Source organism: Charadrius vociferus, unplaced genomic scaffold (genome assembly GCF_000708025.1).
Source record: "Charadrius vociferus isolate BGI_N301 unplaced genomic scaffold, ASM70802v2 scaffold92, whole genome shotgun sequence".
Taxonomy (NCBI): Eukaryota; Metazoa; Chordata; class Aves; order Charadriiformes; family Charadriidae; genus Charadrius; species Charadrius vociferus.
This window is the reverse complement of record NW_009647874.1, coordinates 3,160,723-3,180,718: the sequence shown is the minus strand read 5'-3', so window position 1 is coordinate 3,180,718 and position 19,996 is coordinate 3,160,723. Positions and strand designations below refer to the sequence as shown.

Sequence of the window (19,996 nt, the reverse complement as noted above, 5' to 3'; positions counted from 1 at the left end):
CCCTTTGCTCACTAAAAATGCTTTTTAATGTCCTGGTTTTGGGGGTGTCAGTAGACAAGCGCAATGTAACAATAACATTTCCCTGCACAAGGGGGATATTCAAAACAGCAGACCTCTTTCTGACAGGTCAGCTCTGCTGACTCAGCTATATAGTGCTGACCAGTGCTGACCAGTGACACACCGTTACATAGCACTCACGTAGTTCTAGTCTCCAGCTAAGCTGCTTATTTGTCTGAAAAAATATTGTAATATATGATATATAAATATTTCCCCATATTCTCAATTTTACAATATGAATGCTAATTTTCAAATGAATTAGATTTATTAAGAGGCCAAATTCTGCTGAAGAGTTTGCCAAGGTAATTTTCACTGATGTGACTGGGTGTAGATGAGACATCTGATTTTCTGTGTGTTCCCTCTCCTTCTCTTTTTCCCAGAAGAAAGCTGTATTTCCGATGCATTCCTCCTTCAGTGGGGCAATGCCCACTTTCCTGACAGCCCTCATACGTCCCATTATATTTGCAAGGCTCATGGGTGGGAATGCTGTTAAAATGGTGGGCCTGGGGGTACTCATACGTGATCTGGCTAATTTAGGTGTCTGAATTAGTAAGCAAGGCAACTAGTATTGTCCGTATAGAAGGACTGCTTTGGAAAGAACCATAGCAGAAGCCAAGTGTTCAACATGTGCAGAGACTCACCACCTGACTTGTGCACCTACTTGTCTAAAGCCAGGCAGTGGCAATACTTACACGAAGTGTCGTTTCGTTTTTTATAGAGATTCTCTATTTTGTTCAGATATTTGGTTACCTACTCTCATTTTCATGGTCCCTTATCTACTTTAACTCCTCTGCCAGCCTCCATCCTTGCCTATTTTCTTATCTTTCTCTTCTAAAAATGCAGTTTAACTTTCAGATTAGCGTTTCTCTTTTCAGTAGCCAGTTCACTATTTGGGTGCCTGGGCACTTATATATCTGTCATAATTTTTTGATTCAAGTTTCTCTGGACCAGCTTCAGTATTCAAAAGTAGAAATATACTCAGTTAAAAAAATTAATAAATTAGTGCCTTACTCCCAAGTTCTTCCTCTTTTTTTTTTTTTTTCTTTTGTGTGTGTGTGGTTTGTCTTTCTGTGCTTCTTTTTTGTCTCTTATTCCTTTCTGGTATCTTTTCACCTTCCCATCAGATTCTTCCTTTCGGTCTGTTATGTTTCTCTGGGTTTTTTTTACATTTTTGTGACTTCAGAGAGAAGGTCTTCTGGATTTCATCTTTTCAGGGGGTTATTTTGATGATCTTATCTACAGGCTTCCTCCTTGTAGTTTTTTTTGCAGTGAAAGAAAAAAATTAGTGATTTCCTTTTTCTATATTAAAAAGGCATAGCAAGGGTTCTTTTCTGTTGATAAATGTTAATTATACTGAAGTAAGGAAAGCTAACTTCATAGTACAGCATTAAAGCCAGTGCTTTCCATTGTGTTTAAATTCCTATTTTGAATAAAACCAAGATTTCAAGCAGATTTGCATAAGAAGTTCATTTCAAGAAATCACTGTTTTTCAATTTAAACCTCATATGTTTTCGTGTATCTCTGGTTTGAATCTAGGCTTGGGGCTTTTTTTTTCCTTCCATCCCACACATTAATTACTATTTTTGTAAACGAATGCCTCCATAACTGAAAGTAAAAAGAATTTTCTTGAAAAAAATCCAGTGAGCGTGTTTGCTATGTATAATCTCTGAGAACTCGAGGGAGGTAGTTAGAGGCACGTGACTGGCCAATTGATCCAGGAATGTCAAGTTTTCCCTGTCTCAGTGGGGCTAAGGTTTAATTAATCTGATTTTTTTATCTTTTGTTCATTTGCAGTTGATGCAATGGAAGATGAGGCTTTAGTTATAAAATGTCCCCGACGGAGTTCATCTGTGAAAGTGACCTGGTATCACACGGCTACTAACCAAATGATTCCTGAAGAAGAAGAGGGATCACGCATATTTTCCTCAGAAAGATTTCTTTGGTTTCTGCCAATTTCTAGAGAGGATTCTGGAAACTACACTTGTGTTATACATTTGTAAGTGTAACATTGAAAAGTGAAAGGCAAAAGAGTGGACACTCTCCTACCCCCCATGTTTTAATAATACAGTCTAATTATTATCTGTGGAAATGATGCCTTTTTTCATGGTGTACACCAATTCATGTAACTTTTCATTCTGCAATCACTATTTTTATGACAGGTCATTAAAAATCAATCTGTGACTGAACAACAATAACCATCCATATGTTTATAAAAACAAAACTCACATTTGTTACAAATATTTAATATATTCCATATAAAAATACTATCATTGACATAGCTTTTTTCCATTTTTAAAGTTCAAATAACCGCACAAAGTCGGTCAACATGAATGTGCAGGTGCATCCATACAAGCAAGGGATATGTTTCCCAAGTCAGATTCGTTACCCAAATGAGACTGGAAGAGGAAGAATTGTTTGTCCTACAATTGACAATTATAAGAATGCTACTATCATCCAGTGGTACAAGGTAAATAAAAGCCTTATAGTGCCAGTTGTAGGTCAGATTACCATGAGAAGCTATTTGTAGCCAAATAAAGTTTTCTTTTCCAGGACTGCAAACCTCTTCATGGAGAGAGATACCTCAAGGCAGAAAAATACATCTTTATTAACAACCCAAGAAAGGAGGATGATGGTTATTATACTTGTCAATTTATCTACACTCATAAAGGAAATGTGTTTAATGTATCAGCAACAAGGATTTTCACAAGCGAGTGTAAGAGTCATTTTGTAGCTTGTTAAGATAAAAAGGACTGATGTCTACTCAAAGTAAAGGGAGCTCCTTTTGTATATTAAAGAGAAAAAGAGTTTCTGTTGGTTTGTTTTATCTTCTTAGTGAAACTTTAGATCAGATTTTTTTAGGTGAATTTTGTGGACAGAGATCCATATGGAGCAAGATGGGGGTAAATTCAGACCTGGTCACTTTCAGCTTTTTTGCTAAAGTCTTTGACAACTCTGGTTACACACAGTGGTTGGTAGAGCTCTCCGGTACCTCTTCTTTCTGAAATGAAGGGTCTTCTCAGTGGGATGCCACAGAGCTCTGCTTTCTATTTGTTCGAGGGGAGGAGATTTGTTGTGATCGATAGACCACTGATGTGTTGATGGGCCTACAACTCAATGCCTTCTGGTCCATCTTGATTATCTAGCATTTATTTGATAGTAGGCCTTAAAAAACTTTTAGATTTGCCTTGAATGAGACAAAATGAGCAATATATATATAGACAGTGATTACTGTGTCTTTTGTTATTTTGAACTCAGCCAACATGGCTGAGATGTGTGGACTTTGGGGTGCTTCTAGGATGCAGTCTCCTCAGGGGGGCTTTGGATTTGGATGGTGGTGAGGGGAGGAGAGTGCAGCGATCAGCAGTTCCAGATTGTATCAACTTTCAAAATGTCTTTAGTGCTGCAATCAGACCAGTAGAAAAACAGTCAGAAGGGTTGTTGGGGGTTTGGGGACAGGGAGGGCTTGGGTTTGTTTGTTCGTTTTTTCCCAAAATAGATAATGTTAACTTGCAGACTGACATCAGACCTTTTTGCTGTGGGGAAGGCAGCCAGCTTTGAGGGCAGAATGTAGACTTGGAGCGTAGGAGCCTTGATTCCAGTTTTTGCTGCTGTTCCCAGATCTCAGCAGTGGAATTTGTTCTGATTATTCTGAGCTGGACAGAAGACAGATTTGAGCCCAGACCTAATAAACCAGTAGCTTATGAGGTGCTGTGCCTTTCCTCCCCCTCTTTCCTGTGATACCCTGTGGGTCTACATGACACTTCTCTGCCTAACAAGTTTTGTTCGAATGTACTTTCATCATAACTTCTCTAACTGGTCGGGAATATTATTGTGTCTGGGTTACAATGAAAATTGCTGGTTTTATTTGGCACAAAGACATCCAAATTTACAAAAGCCTTTGTTTGCATTCAGGCAAATTACTTCAATTTGAAGTTAATCTGACTTTCTTTTGAAATCGTTGCAGAAAGAAGAGATTGCAACATAACATGAAAACTGAGCTGCATCTGTCATGTCTGCTCCAAATTAAAAATTTTCCTTACTATTTATGTACAAAGGTGAAAATTAAATAAATGAGGAGAAAATACTTAAACTATTGACATGCACAGAATCCCCAGGGATATTCCCCAGGTCATAGGAATAAAATCAGATGGTCCCAACAGACATGCAAAACACTGTTGTAATGTTAGTTTGCAATTCTGCTTTGGAATCTTAAAATATTAACTGTACAGATTATGATCATTATCTTACAAAATGCTTTTTCACAGCCTTCTAATATGTGCTTTCTTTCCCTTCTTAATTTCTAAAGCAAGACATTCACCTCTACCTCCTCAAATTTTATTTCCAAAAGATAAAGGTGTAGTAGAAGTGGAGCTCGGTAAGTACAGACTATAAATTGTTTTTAAATTAACATTTTGTGGTGGCCTAGATAACATGGGGGTATTCAAGAGGATTTAATGATGGAATTTTTCATTACATTTTTGCACCATGATGGTTACCACATTTAATTCACCCCAGGCACAGTGATGTGAAGTTAGATATAACTGATGGGTTATTTAGGTATTAAGCAGCAGTTTAAGAGGATTTAAATAACCCATTCTACCCTTACTGGGATAGACTAGGACTACTCACACGGTCAGTTATTACATCTCAGTTGAAGGGGTGACAGCTTCCATCCACTTCAAAGAGGGCTTTAGCTAAATCCTTTGAAACTGCTTGATGTTACCCCTAAGAGAGAAGGATGGACTATTTCTTGCAACTAGAGATACTTCTTGTTACTTGCGGTTCCAGTCTGGAGACAGTGGCTGTGGCTCTCTTGATGAATGAAGGACAGCAAGGGACTGGTTGCTGGCCCTGAGGCCGTGGAGCACTGCCTGGCCCATTGGCTAGCGTGGAGCAGACTTGTCTGGTTGGAAGATACCAAGAGGGCTGAAAGACAGGGCCAATGAGTGAACTTAGAAATAGCAGTTGGAGAGCCCATGATGCAGAGCTTGCTCCCTGGCTACCTTTCATTTAGGACCATTGACGTTCTCAGTGATTCAGATTCATAGAACCATGGAATCATAGAATGGCTTAGGTTGGAAGGGACCTTGAAGATAATCTAGTTCCAACCTTCCTGCCATGGACAGGGACACCTCCCACTAGATCAGGTTGCTCAAAGCCCCATCCAACCTGGCCTTGAACACCTCCAGGGATGGGGCATCCACAACTTCTCTGGGCAACCTGTTCCAGTGCCTAAACACCCTCACAGTGAAAATTTTTTTCCTAATCTAAATCTACCCTCTTCCAGTTTGAAGCCATTACCCCTTATCCTATCACTACAAGCCTTTGTAAAAAGTCCCTCTCCAGCTTTCCTGTAGGCACCCTCCAGATACTGGAAAGCTGCTATAAGGTCTCCCCAGGGTCTCCTGTTCTCCAGGCTGAACAACCCCAACTCTCTCAGCCTGTTGTAACTCTCAGTTACGCAGATTCACCCTGCATAATTTGCAGCATCAGAGCAAGGTGCTTGTGGCAGGAGTGAAAGCTGCCAAGGGGTTGTGTATAGTCAATGGAGAAAGGTGGACCTCTACAGAAAGCAACTGAGCCCATCTGAAACTTAAATAGGTAGCCCAGAATACCTGCCTCCCAGGGCAGGTGGGGTGAATCTGGGCCACTGGGTGAAGGGATCACAATTGCCACTCCACTGTTTCTGTCCCACAGCAAGACTGTTGTGGTAGCAGGAACTGCAGGTGCCCGGGGCCCTCTCTGAGATGCCACATACTCAGGGAGTTGCCATGTTGACTCGCATTCCCGTTCTTTTTTTCCTCTTTCCCCCAATTGCTTTGTCACTCAGAATTAGACGATCTGTGTCCCGGGACCACCTTTCTCTTATAAGATGGTCATTCTCTAGCACTCTGTGGACTCTGCCCACCCCTCTGGAACAGTAAATAGTCTGGCACTGCTTGCAAGGAGCAAATTTACTCTACATTTTAAAACCCTTTGCTGTACTGGATCTATCGTCTCCTATTTGCAAAACTGAAAGGATTTCTCTATGCTCCCTAATACCAATTCAGGATGTAAGTTATAAGATTTGTTAACCTTATCTAAGCCCTGCTAGATCAGATTTGCATGGAAATAATTTGCAGTGTTTTAATTATACCTTCTTCCAGTGCAACGGTGACTCTTACTTTGGAATAAATATTTCCTAATGACAAATACTTAATAAGTGATTTCCTGTTTTAGTTTTGCTTGGACTGGTTCACTTTACTTTTGTCCAGCTTGAATAAAATCCAAGATAAGACTCTGCACTCAAAACTTACGCAAAATAATATATACTGACAGTAAATTATGTTATTTCCATGTGCATTTGTGTGTAAACCAGCATTTACTTTCCATGTTCCTCAATAGTTGGTTACGTGGGTTAAGCATCACAAATAACGTCTACATTGCCTTCATCATAACAAATATAAATAATTCCTTTTGTAATCCTTGGTGTTGTATTAGATAACTTGTTGAAATCTCCTATTAATATTTCTTTTCAAGTCTCTTCAATGGGTCGTTTTCTCAGCAGAAAAATATGTCAAAATTGTTGAGACAAAACTCACAGGTGGTATGAAGATTTGTAGAAAAAGATGTTATGAGGGAAAGGAAATTGTACTTGCTCTTCGTCAAGGAATGTTTACATCTCTCTGTGTCTTGATTAGGTGCTGCTTTGTCTCTGAAATGTCAGGCCCGCCTGGGGATTAAGAAACCACCAATGGCTGCTGTCAAATGGGATGTGGATAACATCCAGGTGAAATACTTAGATTTTTCAAGATTTCGTGAAACAACTCATTTGTAAGTACACATAACACAGAATAGTCTTTCCTCTATGCAAACTGTGCCTTGCCATTAAAGCCGATGGTACCAGCTCTTTCTTTTTTTACTAGTTTTGAAGGGCGTGAGCAGGAATATTACAGAGAGGCCACTTTGCATATTACTGAAATAGAAAAGGAGGATCTGCAAGCAAATTTCACATGTGTAGCGGTGAACGAAATGTACAACACAAAGGTCACGGTGACGTTACGACTCAAAGCACAGAGTGAGGGTAAGATTTTTTCAGTTTTGTTTTCTTATACTTCGCACATGGTTTGAAATATGTTGGGGATTTTACTTTATTATTCGTTTCTGCTAGTAAGAAGGTTTCTGCTAGTAAGAAGCAACCCCAGCCTGCTTCCTCCTTACATATTTAAGCCAATGGCACAATTTTTGTGGCTTTGTTAAGTCATGGAAATCCTTGGGGTAAATTGTGCTGGGGGGAGGGCATTACTCAAATGATATCAGCAAAAGATTAAATATGCAGAGCAGGACAGTGTATCAGCCCGGTGATAAGATATCCTGTTTCTAAGATATTTCTGCTCGGTGACAAATTCCTCTTACCTTGAAGTCATGTGGTGCACCTGGATTTGCAGCACACTGGTATAGCGCAGTCTACTCTGTAAGATACTCAAGGCTGTAGAGGACCCTCTGCAGATGAGAGCCAGGCAAGGAACTGACTTCTCCTTTGGTCATCTTGCATCACAATGCATCACGAGGAGCAGAGATTCATCTTCTTTTGAGAATCAAACTGTTGTTTCTACTGCAGAACCTTGGCAGAAAATAGGCAAACTTTAAAAGCGAGAGTTTCAGATGCCGGTTTACCAGTTTGCTTGCCTTGCCTGCCTTACCACATCCACTGTAGTACCTTGGTTTTTGACTGAATATTAAGTGTGTGACCAACTTCTGTGATGCCTGGCTTTATCCTCTCTGCCCCTGAGAGCCACTGTGTTCACTGTCTGTGACACAGAGGTGTGAATAACACTTCAGAGGCTTTCTCTTGGTTTTGTTTTTAAGTTCATGATTCTAGTAATATCTGCCAGAGAAGAAAAATCGAGTTTAGTAAATGGTGAGGACTTGGATGGTCTTTAGCTCCTGTGGGATTTTTTTTTTTAATAGGGTTAGCCAGATTCCTGAGAAAACACTGTCACCATCACCACTGAGTTTGATTCTTATGGCAGAAAATGTTATTGTGTCTGTGAAGGCACAACAAGAAGCTGCGGTCAATGGTTTCCTTTCTTATCCCTTCAGATACACTAACCCACCCAGGACCTTGAGAAGAAATCTCCAGGACTTTAACAGGCATTAGTTTTCTATGAGAGAATGCTGGAAAGAGCAAAATGGAGTGTATTGTGATCACAGGGTGTGCACAGCTCCATGTCTTGCAGTATTTTTGAGTGTTCATAGCTTCCTACACGATTATGGCTTCAAAGCATAGAAATACCTATTTGCTTGTCATAGCCTAGACTAGAAGGCATATAGGTGAATTATAACAGAGGATGGGTCATCATCCAGTAGGACAGCACTGATTACCCCCAGAGGAAGGTGGAAGGAGGTGTTTTGTTTGGATATTACGCAATGGGTGCAAGGTTAGCATCACCCAGGAAGTTGGAAACACATCAGCTCTGCACTGAATTATCTGAGTGTGGGACTGTACTTGCAATGAGAGGGAAGGAAACGGAGGAGCAGGTCCCGTTCACTCTAGTTCAGGCCATACAAGTCCTTTATGGGCTCCATATTACAAACTACATGAAGGAAAGGGTGCATTTTATACTCTGTATTCATCAAGTGGTTCATTAAATCTGATTTCTGTTGTCGACAACTCTTATTTTGGTTTTTATCCCTAGGTCATCAGTAAATATTCATGAAAGCTCTTGACTGTGACCCCCCTTCCCTACTGCCTGTTTTATGTTCCATTCTCCTTGTTGCTGCTATTGTCAAGATGCCTGCTTCTGCTATTAAGCGCTGCTGGTGTAAGCAATGCTACATCTGGAAATTGTTGTGCTCTGCTTTAGTTTTCTTCACTCACTCCTCACACAACTGAGCAATATTTATGCTAAAACAGTGACAACTTCCCTCTGAGTATAATGGAAATGCTGTAGGGTTTGCCTTTTGCCTTACATCTTCTAAATTTGTGATTAAAAAATCTACTTTTTTGTGTTTTGTTTGTTTGTTTCTTTGTTTTAACTGGACAAAAACACAGTTGTGACAGTTATGGGTCTTTTTTTTTTTTTTTTTTTTTTAAATATGTGGTTGTTCCTTATTGTTTCCCACAGCAGGAACTGTGTCTGCTGGCCACTATCCTGTTAATGTGCTTTTAATGCAACTTCCTGCTCTGCATTCTGATTTTTTTTTTTACCAGGGCATTCAGTATGGGTTACATTATCATTATTTGTAGCACAAATCTATGATAGGAAGTATAGGGTTATGCCGCTTACTACTCAAATTAGTCAATTTTGGGAGCATTTAGTGAACCAGATAAATAGTGTTTAGCTACACAGGTAGCTAAAAGTAAAGGAAGAAGCAAAGATGTTGTAAGCAATTGCATTAGAGCTCCTCTGTGTTAGTACCTGTTCAGTCTTACAGCAATAGTTTCTGTCTTCAAAAACCCACTGAATGAATGGTTTGGCTCACCACAGGGAAGTTTTTCACGGGAAATGGGAATTGAATCTATTTTTTTGGAGTCATAATCAAATATTTTAAGTCCTAGTTTACTGTTAGCAATATCATGACGATTAACCCTAGCAATTTGCTTTGATAACAATCCTAATCCACAGAAGAATAAAAATTTCCAGAGAGGGGTGACGAGAAAAGGAGGAGTTTCTCACACAGTCAAGAGTGGTAAGAGCTGTTTGGTTTTGTCTCCAAGGCATATAAAAAATACTCCCTTACTGTTGCCAGGAGCAGATGTAATTGGCAAAACTGCTTCACATTTCACAGGGAAAAAAAGTGTATTTTGCAGTTTAGTATATATGCTGTGCACACATGTATGTATTCATGTATGTGTGTGAAGAAAAAAGCTGTATTGTGAAAAAAGTGTCTGTCTCAAGCGTCTTTTCACCTGTCTTTTTAGGTAGGAAGTAAATGCTGCTAAGAGAAGCTGATCAGCTGTTTAGAAGTGAGCTACATGACCTAAGTACCTCAGTTACGAGGAGTAATGCAAAGCAGTCAGCTCCTTTTGGTGTGTTTCAATGGTATCCAGACTGTGCATACTATATCTTTTAGACACAGAGAAATCAGGCAAATTCTTTCTTTGCTTTACTGGAAGAACTTTACAGAGGATTTGGCTATGAATTTTGACAGTCTCTCCAGCTCTGTTCTTGCCTCCATTAAGAGGTGCTATTGTCCCTGCATCTTTCAGCTGCTGCTACCTTCAGAGGTTTCTTCTCCTGCAGAGAAAGGTCTTTCTCCTTTCTTTCTCATCCACCCCCTGTCTAGACTTTGATCAGTCAATATGGAACCCATACTTCCATGCTATTTCCCATCCTTTCTCTCCCTTCTTTGCCTGAAACTGTTTGGTACCTTCTGATTCCTTCACCAACACTTGTTCATGAAAACCATCTTCATGTCTCATAATACCTCTTTACAGAAAACATATGTTGTCTCATTTCCTCCAGATCTTTCAGTCCTACATCTACCTTTTTAATTCCAGAGATGGTGGTCATCCCACGTATTACATCCCCTCTCTGCCACAAGACATGTTCTCTCATGTGCTCTAAGACCACCTGTGTAACTTCTGGGGTGTTGGCCTCTGGTCACTGTAAGGCTAAGGAATTTGTGACAACATTTAATTCCCTTTTCTTCCACCTTTCCTGGCAAAGATGTAGGTAGTCTTGCTGGACACCTGGCAAGAGATAGTGGCTCTGCTTGCCAGACTACTACCAGTTGCCCTCCGCAGCTGCTTGGTGTCTCTCGTGCTGGAAGATGTCACCTCTCAAGAACAAGAAAACTAATGGGCTACGCTGTTCATGCCAGTTCTGCTCATCAATAACTGCAGTGGATCAGTGCTCACAAAAGTAGCTCTGCTGGCAGAGGGGGGGAAGCTGTTAGCTCCTGAGACAGAGGAAATGACAAATAACTGGAGAAATGCTGAAAGTTTTAACTCCTTCTACCAGCAGGGCAGGGTCAGCAGCCCCTTTAACCTGTCTGCTAGGGAATACATGGGCTGTCTGAATACCTTCCAAATCCTTCCCTTTTTATCAATATATAAGCTGCCACTGGCTTTTAGTTCCTCATCTTGATTCAGGGCTGGTTAAATAAACTGGAGGTGTCTGACCCACAAGCGTCATCTTATTTCACCCTGAGCATTCCTCAGTTCTCATTCACAAGGAAGTGTAAAATGCCCAGAGGACCACAAATTGGTCTGGCATGAATGATCTTCTCTGGAGGAGGCCAGAAATTCCAGTCACTTGGAGCAGAGATAAAGTTCAGCCCAGAACATCAGCTCTGTTCTTCTTCAAAGATATTTAATGCCGAACCTAACCTTTTGTGTCATCTTTGGTAGACGGATGCGCACAGGAATTCCAGACTCAGATGTCTGCCTTTACAGTCTGGAATTGCATCCACCTTAGAAGCCAGACAAGTTACAAAAAACTGCTGTTCTTCTGGAGTTCGTCAGGAAAGCCTTCAAATATTGCTTTCTGACTTGTTTTCTCTGGCCTCTCCAATATTGTTTCTTGTAAGCTGATAATTCTGTATTCCCATTGCTCTTGAATATAAATAAGTAGTATTAGAAGACGGTCTACTCATGAACTCTCTGCCGCTAAATGATGCAGCAAAGTCAAAGAGAACAACAGGATCTGTTCAATCTCATTCAGGGCCTCCAAAAGTGGCTTCTGACCCTTTCCCCCATTGCACTGGATATAGCTGGTTTATTCAAGAGAAAAGAGAGGCTGAGTCAGCCTTACTTGGAACTGAACCTGCTCTTCCAGGAAGACCCCGTGGGGTTCTTGTCTAATGCTTTACAAGCTGTATATGCACAGGAAATTTATCACTTCTTTTCCAGTCTTGGTCTAATCAGTGCAAAACCAAATGTAAACAGCATTTTTTTAGGTTTGGAACTGCAGAAGTTGTTGTCCAAACCTGTTTGTTCTCTAGATGTTTTGTAGATACTTACTCAATGCATTACAACAGCATTTGTAATGTTGTGGTGAGCACACTCTCAACAAACGAAATGACAGGAAATAATAGCAATCTCTGATCCTTGGGTCATCCTCACCAGGTAGTGGAAGGGGTTTTCTGATTTTGTCTCTGCGTATATTGATCAGGAGAACAGATCAAATTGTAAAATTTGAAGAGGTCCACAAGGACAAAGTTCCTTCATGGGTATCACATGACACTGTTAAAACTACAAAATGGCCAAACTTCACTATAAAAGAAACTAGTTCTTTTCTTGCCCACTTCAATTTTATTGGAAGGTGGTTTCCCCAGACAGAATCTTAGAATGGTTTAGGTTGGAAGTAACTTTAAAGATCATCTAGTTCCAACCCTTCTGCCATGGGCAGGGACACCTCCCACTAGACCAGGTTGCCCAAGGCCATGTCCAGCCTGGCCTCAACAACCTCTCTGGGCAACCTGATCCAGTGCCTCACCACCCTTAAAGTGAAAAACTTCTTCCTAATGTTTAATCATGTTTCATCATGTGCCTTTCTTTCTCCCTTTAAATGGAAAAGAAAGAAGCAGGAAGAGTGTTAAAAAGATGTCAGATTTACCTTGCATCCTACTAGAGGAAAGGGAAAATATACTTGTAAATTCTTTATTTATATAGCTTTCCAGTGGATTTTCTCAGGCACTAGTATTTTTAGGTTGCCTTCATTAAGTACTGCTCAATATACTGCCTTATTCAACATCTGGAGAAGCCAGGGAACCTGTACATTTCAGTATGAGACTCTTCACTGCTGGATGTTTTATCTTGTTTCACTCACTTAGTGCCGAGCCCAGGAGAAAGCTCTGAAATTGTTCCCTGGTGGTAGTCAATGCCTTCACCTGGCAGCTTGCTGCCTGCATGCAATCTGCAGCATTTTCCAATCTGTCTTGTTGCCTCTTCTGTAGAGGAAACTGAGACTGCATTTTCAGCCTGCTTAAGATGCACCTCCTCAAGCTCTGGTGAATGGCCAGCCATGTCTTGTGTGTGTTTTGCAGGCAGAGGGAGGAAAAGCCCTGAGCATCTGATCCTTGCTCTGCATGCACAAGGCTTGGTCGAGTGGACTTGTTACCAGTACATAGAGTCAACCTCCATGGGTTGAATTGCTGTGAAGCGTCTTTACAGTGAGGATGCCAGAGCTGATCTCCATGTTAGTATTGCCAGAATACTTGCATTTAGATTTAAATTTAAATGCGGACAATATTCAAAGGAATATTTCTTTCCTCAGCTGAGATAATTCTGAATTTGCAGCATACCTCAGATCTCTGGGACACTGAAGAGATACATGCTTCTAGTGATATTCCAAGTTAGGGCATTGCATCTGGCGATTATTATGTTTGCTATACTATAGTAAATATAAAAATACAGGTAAGTCTCCATCTCTGAGATGGAGGTGATCAGATTCAAGAGCTCTTCCATGAAGGAAGCTGGAACTAAAGTGCATGGCTCCTTTCTTTCTCAATTTTCCTTATTTGTCATCGCTATTTTATGCTCCTTGACCCCCTTCAAAGGAAAAGGCAGGGGAGAACATCATTTGCTTCCAGCACAGTTTATTTTATATTTGTGACCAGGACATGTTCTGTTTTCCTGCTTGTTTTGTGTATTTTGTTCTTATCTTGCAGATTTCATTAATTGCACATGTTTCTCCGTACCCTGTTTGTGCAACTACGCCAGAAGCCTCCACTTGTCCTTCTGTGGACACTTATGGTTGTCATGCGTAGGCTTGGATGCCTTACAAAATGCTTGAACATTGTTGCTGGTTATTAACAGTTTTATAATGTTGCAAAATACTTAAATACCGTTGCCAGCTGTGGTGCTTAGCGTAGGTAGGACAGGAATTAACAGAAGTAAATATTAATTATATACTGCTTAGTATGCTTGTAGTTTAGGGGTCTTTGTGTTGGCTACACCAGCTGGGGAAGGAAAAAGCTTTGTTGTCTCTGTTGCGAGCTCCTTAAAGCTGCAACAGAAGTAAGGATATGAGAGGCTGAGGCTTCAGCCCATGGGCTAACTTCTCTACGGCTAACAACATATTCCTCTTCTTTGCAGTGTATCTTCCTAACATCCTCTTGATCTCAGGATCTCTATTTCTGCTAGTTGTAATAGCAGTCTCTGTTATACTTTATCAGTCCTTCCGAGTTGATATCGTTCTACTGTATCGGGAGATATTTCAGCCCTACTCCCTCAAGGACGGTGAGTAAGAACTGAGAAAATAAGTTTTAAAAAAGGAAAAAGGCAAATCTTATGGAAATGAATGTGTTTGGTAGTTGTGTACTAATCCATACGACACCTGAGCCTGATCCTTTGCTTTCTCATGCCTTTCAAAATCGTTTAGATAAGGGGGGGATGACACGTAGCTCTGTTAGGGCTTTGCATTCCTGTGTTTCCTGGGTTCTGTAGTGATGTATCACATAAAAAAAGGGTTCAGTCCTGGTTTCTTTTTTCTTTTTTAACAAAAATATTTGCCATGAAACATTGAATGACAGTGAAAATACAATTTACATGGCTATTAACTGTACTTGTTATGTGCTTGCTAAAGCAAACAGCCTGCTGGCCAGTGTGTTCACAGGCATGTGTTACAGCAATACAGGTCTTATCATCCAATGGGAAAGGTACCAATACTGTGGAAGACGCTTTTGGGGGGAATACATCCCATACAACTTTAGGGCTGGACTTCAGCTCAAGATTAAGACAACTAAATTTCGTTGCATGAAATGGGGGTGCACACATGCAAGTTCCCATCGTAGACATGAAACCTAAAGACCTGGGTCTAAGTTTAGTTGTCGAACTGTAAGCAGCTAGTGCCACCTGAGCCCCCTTAGGACTTAGGAGAGACCTGAATCCCTCTGCAGTGGCAGCTGAAGGGCAGGCGGTGCCTAATGACACTATGTGGTACATGGTTTTAGGTGACCAAAGCCAACTCCACATCAATAAAACCAATTCAGTTAACCAGGCACTGGGACCTTGCGTCAGTGGTCTAAACATAGGCATCCAGAGTCATTTGGCATGGCCAAAAAAAAATGAACACAACACAGATCTATCAGATGCCGCAGACTTCTGGAGCAGGGGCTGGAGATCAGGCAGAGTACCATAGGGAGTCTCAGATGGCACTAGATGGGCACGTTTAGACAACTCAACTGGGCCCCTGGAATTTACATGAGAGTAATCCAAGTCACTCTAGAATTCACTAACTTCACTGGCTAATTCTCCACTGACTGTAGCAGGACTTTAGACACCTAGCTTTCATGTAGACAACTAAATTTATGTTTTTAAAAACTGAAGCTGACTTCTGCCGCAGATGTCTGCGTGGTAGATATCTACAGCTGATCTAGTTACTCATGTTCTCTTTAAAGAGGAAAGAAATAGGCTTTTTAGGGCAGTTTCCATTTAAGTATATTTTATGATGAAATGAATCAGACTCTGGAAATGGCTTTGTCTTTTTATTGTAAAGGTGGTCTGGACAAGAACCTCAGCAACAAAAGAAGGGATATGGTCATCTCCATTGGAAAAAAAGGAATGAAATATTTGGGATTAGAAAACAAATGCTATAATGGAAAACATAATTGAGACAAATGAAGAAAAGAGCAAAAGAAATATTTGACTTTTTACTTGGTTCTGACTGTAAGGCTACTTCCTGAGTAAAGCACCTTTTCACTCAGAAGTATGATATGTTGTGGGAATGATAAGCAATTTCTTCAAAGACAGAGGCTAAAGACAAAGGCTGTTAACAACCTGTTGTCTCACCGAAATAACAAATTACAAGAGTCATCTCTATTTTATGCTAATATGCGTCGATCAATTGAATTGTTATTCTATATACTTTGGGATACAGTCTTCATAATACAGAGGTCAGGTTATCCAAAGTTACAAACATAAGGACATAACAATTTAACATGGAAAACTTATGCACAATCTTTAATTTCCAAACATGCATGCGGTGATGTACATTATTCAGATTAGCAGGAACTCTATTTAGATCTGTTTCAAAGACTACTATTTTTATTTCTCTTCTAGCTTTTGCAATAGCACTAATTCATGTTAACACCTTCCTCTTGTTTTGCCTTACAGATGGGAAGATATATGATGCATACGTTATCTACCCCAGAAGCCACGCCAATGAAGCTAATTTTGTGGAATATTTTGTTTACCAAATCATGCCAGATATTCTAGAAAATAAATGTGGATATAAACTGTGTATTTATGGGAGAGATATATATCCCGGAGAAGGTAAGTTTCAGATCAGATAATGCACTGAGTGACTTGTCAAGATGGAACAGATTGTGGTTCTTGTCCCTTTTAGGGGTATAGGAGGTCCCTTTACCTTCCTGAGGTGGCTGCTTATCTCCTCGGCAACTGTGTGTTGGCTCTTTCAGGCGGGGTGACACGATGGCACCCCGTGCTTGCCAGTGTGCTAAGAAAAGCAAGCTACAGGTCAGGGGCGCAGTTTCTTTATTATCTTCTTGGGTCATTCAGCAGATGTGACCCTAAGTATGACTCTTTTAAACATACACCTGCTTTTCGGGTAGTGTAACTCTGCATAGCCATTATCTGGGCAAAGCCACAACCAAACTGTGTGCAAGTAGGTCTACAAGACACAGAAGAGGAGAAACCACAAACTAAGTTGAGGAACTAACCTTGCTGTTATCACTCATGGCTTTTCAACCTGTTACGAGGGTGTTAGAGTCACAGGAAGTTCAGCTGCTGTTCACTGCCATGACCTACTTTCGTTTCACACAATTCCCAGTGCTCATTCAGGAGACAGTTGGTATTCTTTATTCCCGCTTCCTTGTCTTCCAGAATGGAATCACGTTAATTAATCTGTGCTAATTTCCATATGGACACCTCTACACTCTCTTTTATGATTGCTGTCATCTAGGTGCTTCCCTTCAGACTTGACCTGTCTATTCTGTGCTCTGGTTGTTGTGCGGAGCAGATCTTCTCTCCCTGTCAGTAAGCAGGCATGAAGCCAAAGCTGACACATTTTCTGTTACACATTTCTGAAATCATCTGTACTGGGCCAGCCCGGAGCTGGGCTGAGATCTCTGATGTCCTCTTTTGGAGAGTTGCAAAAGTGTTGCTTGGCCTTGAGAAAACCCACCTCAACAAGAATGTAAAAAAAGCTGTAAGAGTTGCTGACCCAGACCATTCCAGCATGCCAGATCCAGAGCAAGGAACTAACAGTACCTCACGAAATTGTCAATGCCAAAAATTTATGCTACCTGTTCAGTTGATTAGAGACAGGGCAATATTTTGCTGCTCTCAAACGGTGGTTTTGGATGGCAATCTTGAAGAAAACTGAGCACAACATACAACTGAGCTGAAGACTGTGGGACTAACAGAGGTTCTAATAAGTTGGCTGAAAACAAAGATGTTTTCACTGTACAAAGGCATGAATGGATGCCTGTAGCCCAGGAGTCACAAACAGAAGACTCAACAAGCCAACCTTGGACAGTGAGTAACTTTTGTTTGACTTGTTCGGTCTGATTTAATCAAAACTCTAAAAATGTCCTGGGCATTGACCATTGTCCTTCCTTTTCTCTTCTTGCTTACTTTCCCAGCCTTCTGCTTTTCTTTTCCTTGTCCACTTTCATGCCCCAAAATGCTTCCACCTGGGTAGAAAAGCTATTCAGAATCAGTCTGCCACTGGGAGCACTTAAAAATTCTCTGCTTCCAGACAGATGGACTTTATCCATATGGTCCTCACTCTTGTTTATCTTCTGATCTTGAGCCTTTCATTAGCAGGTTTCCAAATCCAGAACCTTACAATTAAAATAGTCTAAGCAGATTAAAACAGGAAATGCCACATCAAATTACTGCACTCCTTCCTGAACACGTATCATAGCATTTGATGAATCATATTTTTCACTGTAAAGCTCCATGTATTTCCAGAAAACAAGAAAATTGCAGTGAGGATATACAATGGAATTATTATTTCAGGACATGCTTATGACTTTCAGTTCCAAAGCAAAGATTTGTTACTTGAAACTTGTGCTGTTCCAGTAAAAAGGAAAGTTAAACAGAATGATTCAAGTGATAAACAGTACGGCAACTAACCAAACACTGCTGGAACTGCTGGATCTGTAATACAGAAAACCATGACCAAAGGACAGAGGAATGATTATATTTCACTGGAGCAACCTTCTGTGTAGCCAAGTGTCTTATCTTCAGCAATGGTCATGGACAAAGCACTGGAAAAGACTTTAAGAAATGGGATGGAGAAGTCATTGAAAGGGTTCCTGTCTCAGGAGCTGAAAAAGCTGGGCCTCTCTGAGACTGAGAAGACCCTTGCAATGGGTTGGTAGCCCCCAGCAAAGGAAAAGATGATGCGTATGCAGCAGGCTGATGACATCTGCAAATCAGTGGCTTTGTAAAATGATTGTTACATTGAATTTCCTTAGCTAGGCTCCCAACTCCTTTCTTTTGGCCCAGCATAACATGGTCCCACCAAAACAACTCCAGCTTTCATTCTACAGACCACAGGAAACTCTTCTCACTGGGATGAACATTTCACTGGACAAGCATTCACCTGCAGCCTTCCTGCCGTAGATGTCACACCGGGTCACTGAGAAAAGCAGCTCCTGGGGGCTTGATGTGGACCTTTCCAAGCTGGTGCAGAAGTTTCTCCCACAGCATGCTGGCTCTTGAGTTCCCTGGGTTCAGCACCTCCAACATCACAGTCTCCATTGTGGCTGATCAGCTCTCCCTAACAAGACAGTGGGAAAGAAAAACACCTTTAGTCACGCTGACATACAAGTGCCCTGCATTCCAGATCCACCTCTGCATGGTTGATGCCAACCCTATGCACAGTTTAGCGTATAAATTAGCATGCTATAGCTCAGGAGAATTAATACCCCCTCCCCCAGTAAGAGAGGCTCTTAGAAGCAAGTCACCTCGAAGTCTGCAAACGACTCAAACCAGGACAGTAAGTATTGCCGGATCAGTCTGTAAAGCACTAAACTTCATAGAAAACAATTTATTACATGGAGACAATTGACCAGACACAAATTTGATAATCCAGGTCTACTGCAACTTGGCCCTAGGTTGTTGGATTAGAAATTCCTAACCATTCTTAAAAGCAGTGAAAATATTAATGTTTCAACCAAAGAAAACATCTGAAAGGAAAGCTTTGATTTTGTTGTTTGTTATTTTTTGTTCCTTTTTTTTGTTGTTGTTTCATTTTGTTTGATGTCCATGCCCTTTGGTTTTAGGGGTTTTTTTAAAGCTTTTTTTTCTGATGAATACACTGTATGCGACTGAAGTGAGACATAAATTATTTCTGGTTAAGAAGCAATGAAAATAATGTGCCTAAAAAATTCATAAAAGAAATTTCAGGGTCTCATCATTTTCTTGTACATTTCTAGATACAGCCAGTGCAATTGAGAAGAGGATGCAGAAGAGCAGACGGCTGATCATCCTTCTAACCCGCCAGCTGATTAATTGTAAGGAACCTGCGTATGATCAACACATTGCTTTGTACAATGCCCTCATTCAAAATGATGCAAAGGTGATCCTGCTGGAAATGGAGACAATTGGGACTCACGAGAAGCTTCAGGAATCTCTTAGGTTTATTATTAAGCAGCAAGGTACCATCAAATGGAGAGAGCAGCATACTGTGCACCCACAGTCCTCCAATTCTAAGTTCTGGAAGCAGGTGAGGTACCACATGCCACTGACACTCAAGTCCTCCTACTCAGCTAATGCCGGGTGAACAGTGAGTCTAAGAAAGTACTGGTACGCTCTCAGGATGAACCACATGCCTGCAGCTCCTTTTCCTTGCAGTAGGTACATGATTTTACAGTCTGGAAGCCTGGCTGTATTTTTGAACATTTTTCAGTCCTTCAATTGAATAACGAGAAGGTAAACTGACAGAGGAGGTCTAGGGAACTGAGGGAAGTTGTCATAGGTGTGGGAGTTCTGTAAATAAATCGTTCTAGACTGTATGCAGAATATGGCATGTCACAGGAA

The 19,996-nt window shown here is 40.8% G+C and overlaps 1 protein-coding gene across 2 annotated transcripts in view; it reads left to right on the top strand.

The window, feature by feature from the left end:
* IL1RL1 (interleukin 1 receptor-like 1) overlaps positions 1 to 19,739 on the top strand; it is a 20,170-nt gene extending 431 nt beyond the window's left edge. Inside the window, exons 2-10 of one of the 2 annotated variants that reach the window (XM_009883078.1) lie at positions 1,852 to 2,053; positions 2,356 to 2,524; positions 2,608 to 2,770; positions 4,364 to 4,432; positions 6,738 to 6,870; positions 6,963 to 7,120; positions 14,081 to 14,224; positions 16,100 to 16,258; positions 19,393 to 19,739. In XM_009883078.1, the coding sequence (XP_009881380.1) occupies positions 1,852 to 2,053; positions 2,356 to 2,524; positions 2,608 to 2,770; positions 4,364 to 4,432; positions 6,738 to 6,870; positions 6,963 to 7,120; positions 14,081 to 14,224; positions 16,100 to 16,258; positions 19,393 to 19,739 (1,544 nt within the window). The remainder of the gene's footprint in view (positions 1 to 1,851; positions 2,054 to 2,355; positions 2,525 to 2,607; positions 2,771 to 4,363; positions 4,433 to 6,737; positions 6,871 to 6,962; positions 7,121 to 14,080; positions 14,225 to 16,099; positions 16,259 to 19,392) is intronic. The other variant, XM_009883079.1, reaches the window with a different exon arrangement.
* The last annotated feature ends 257 nt before the right edge of the window (positions 19,740 to 19,996 follow it).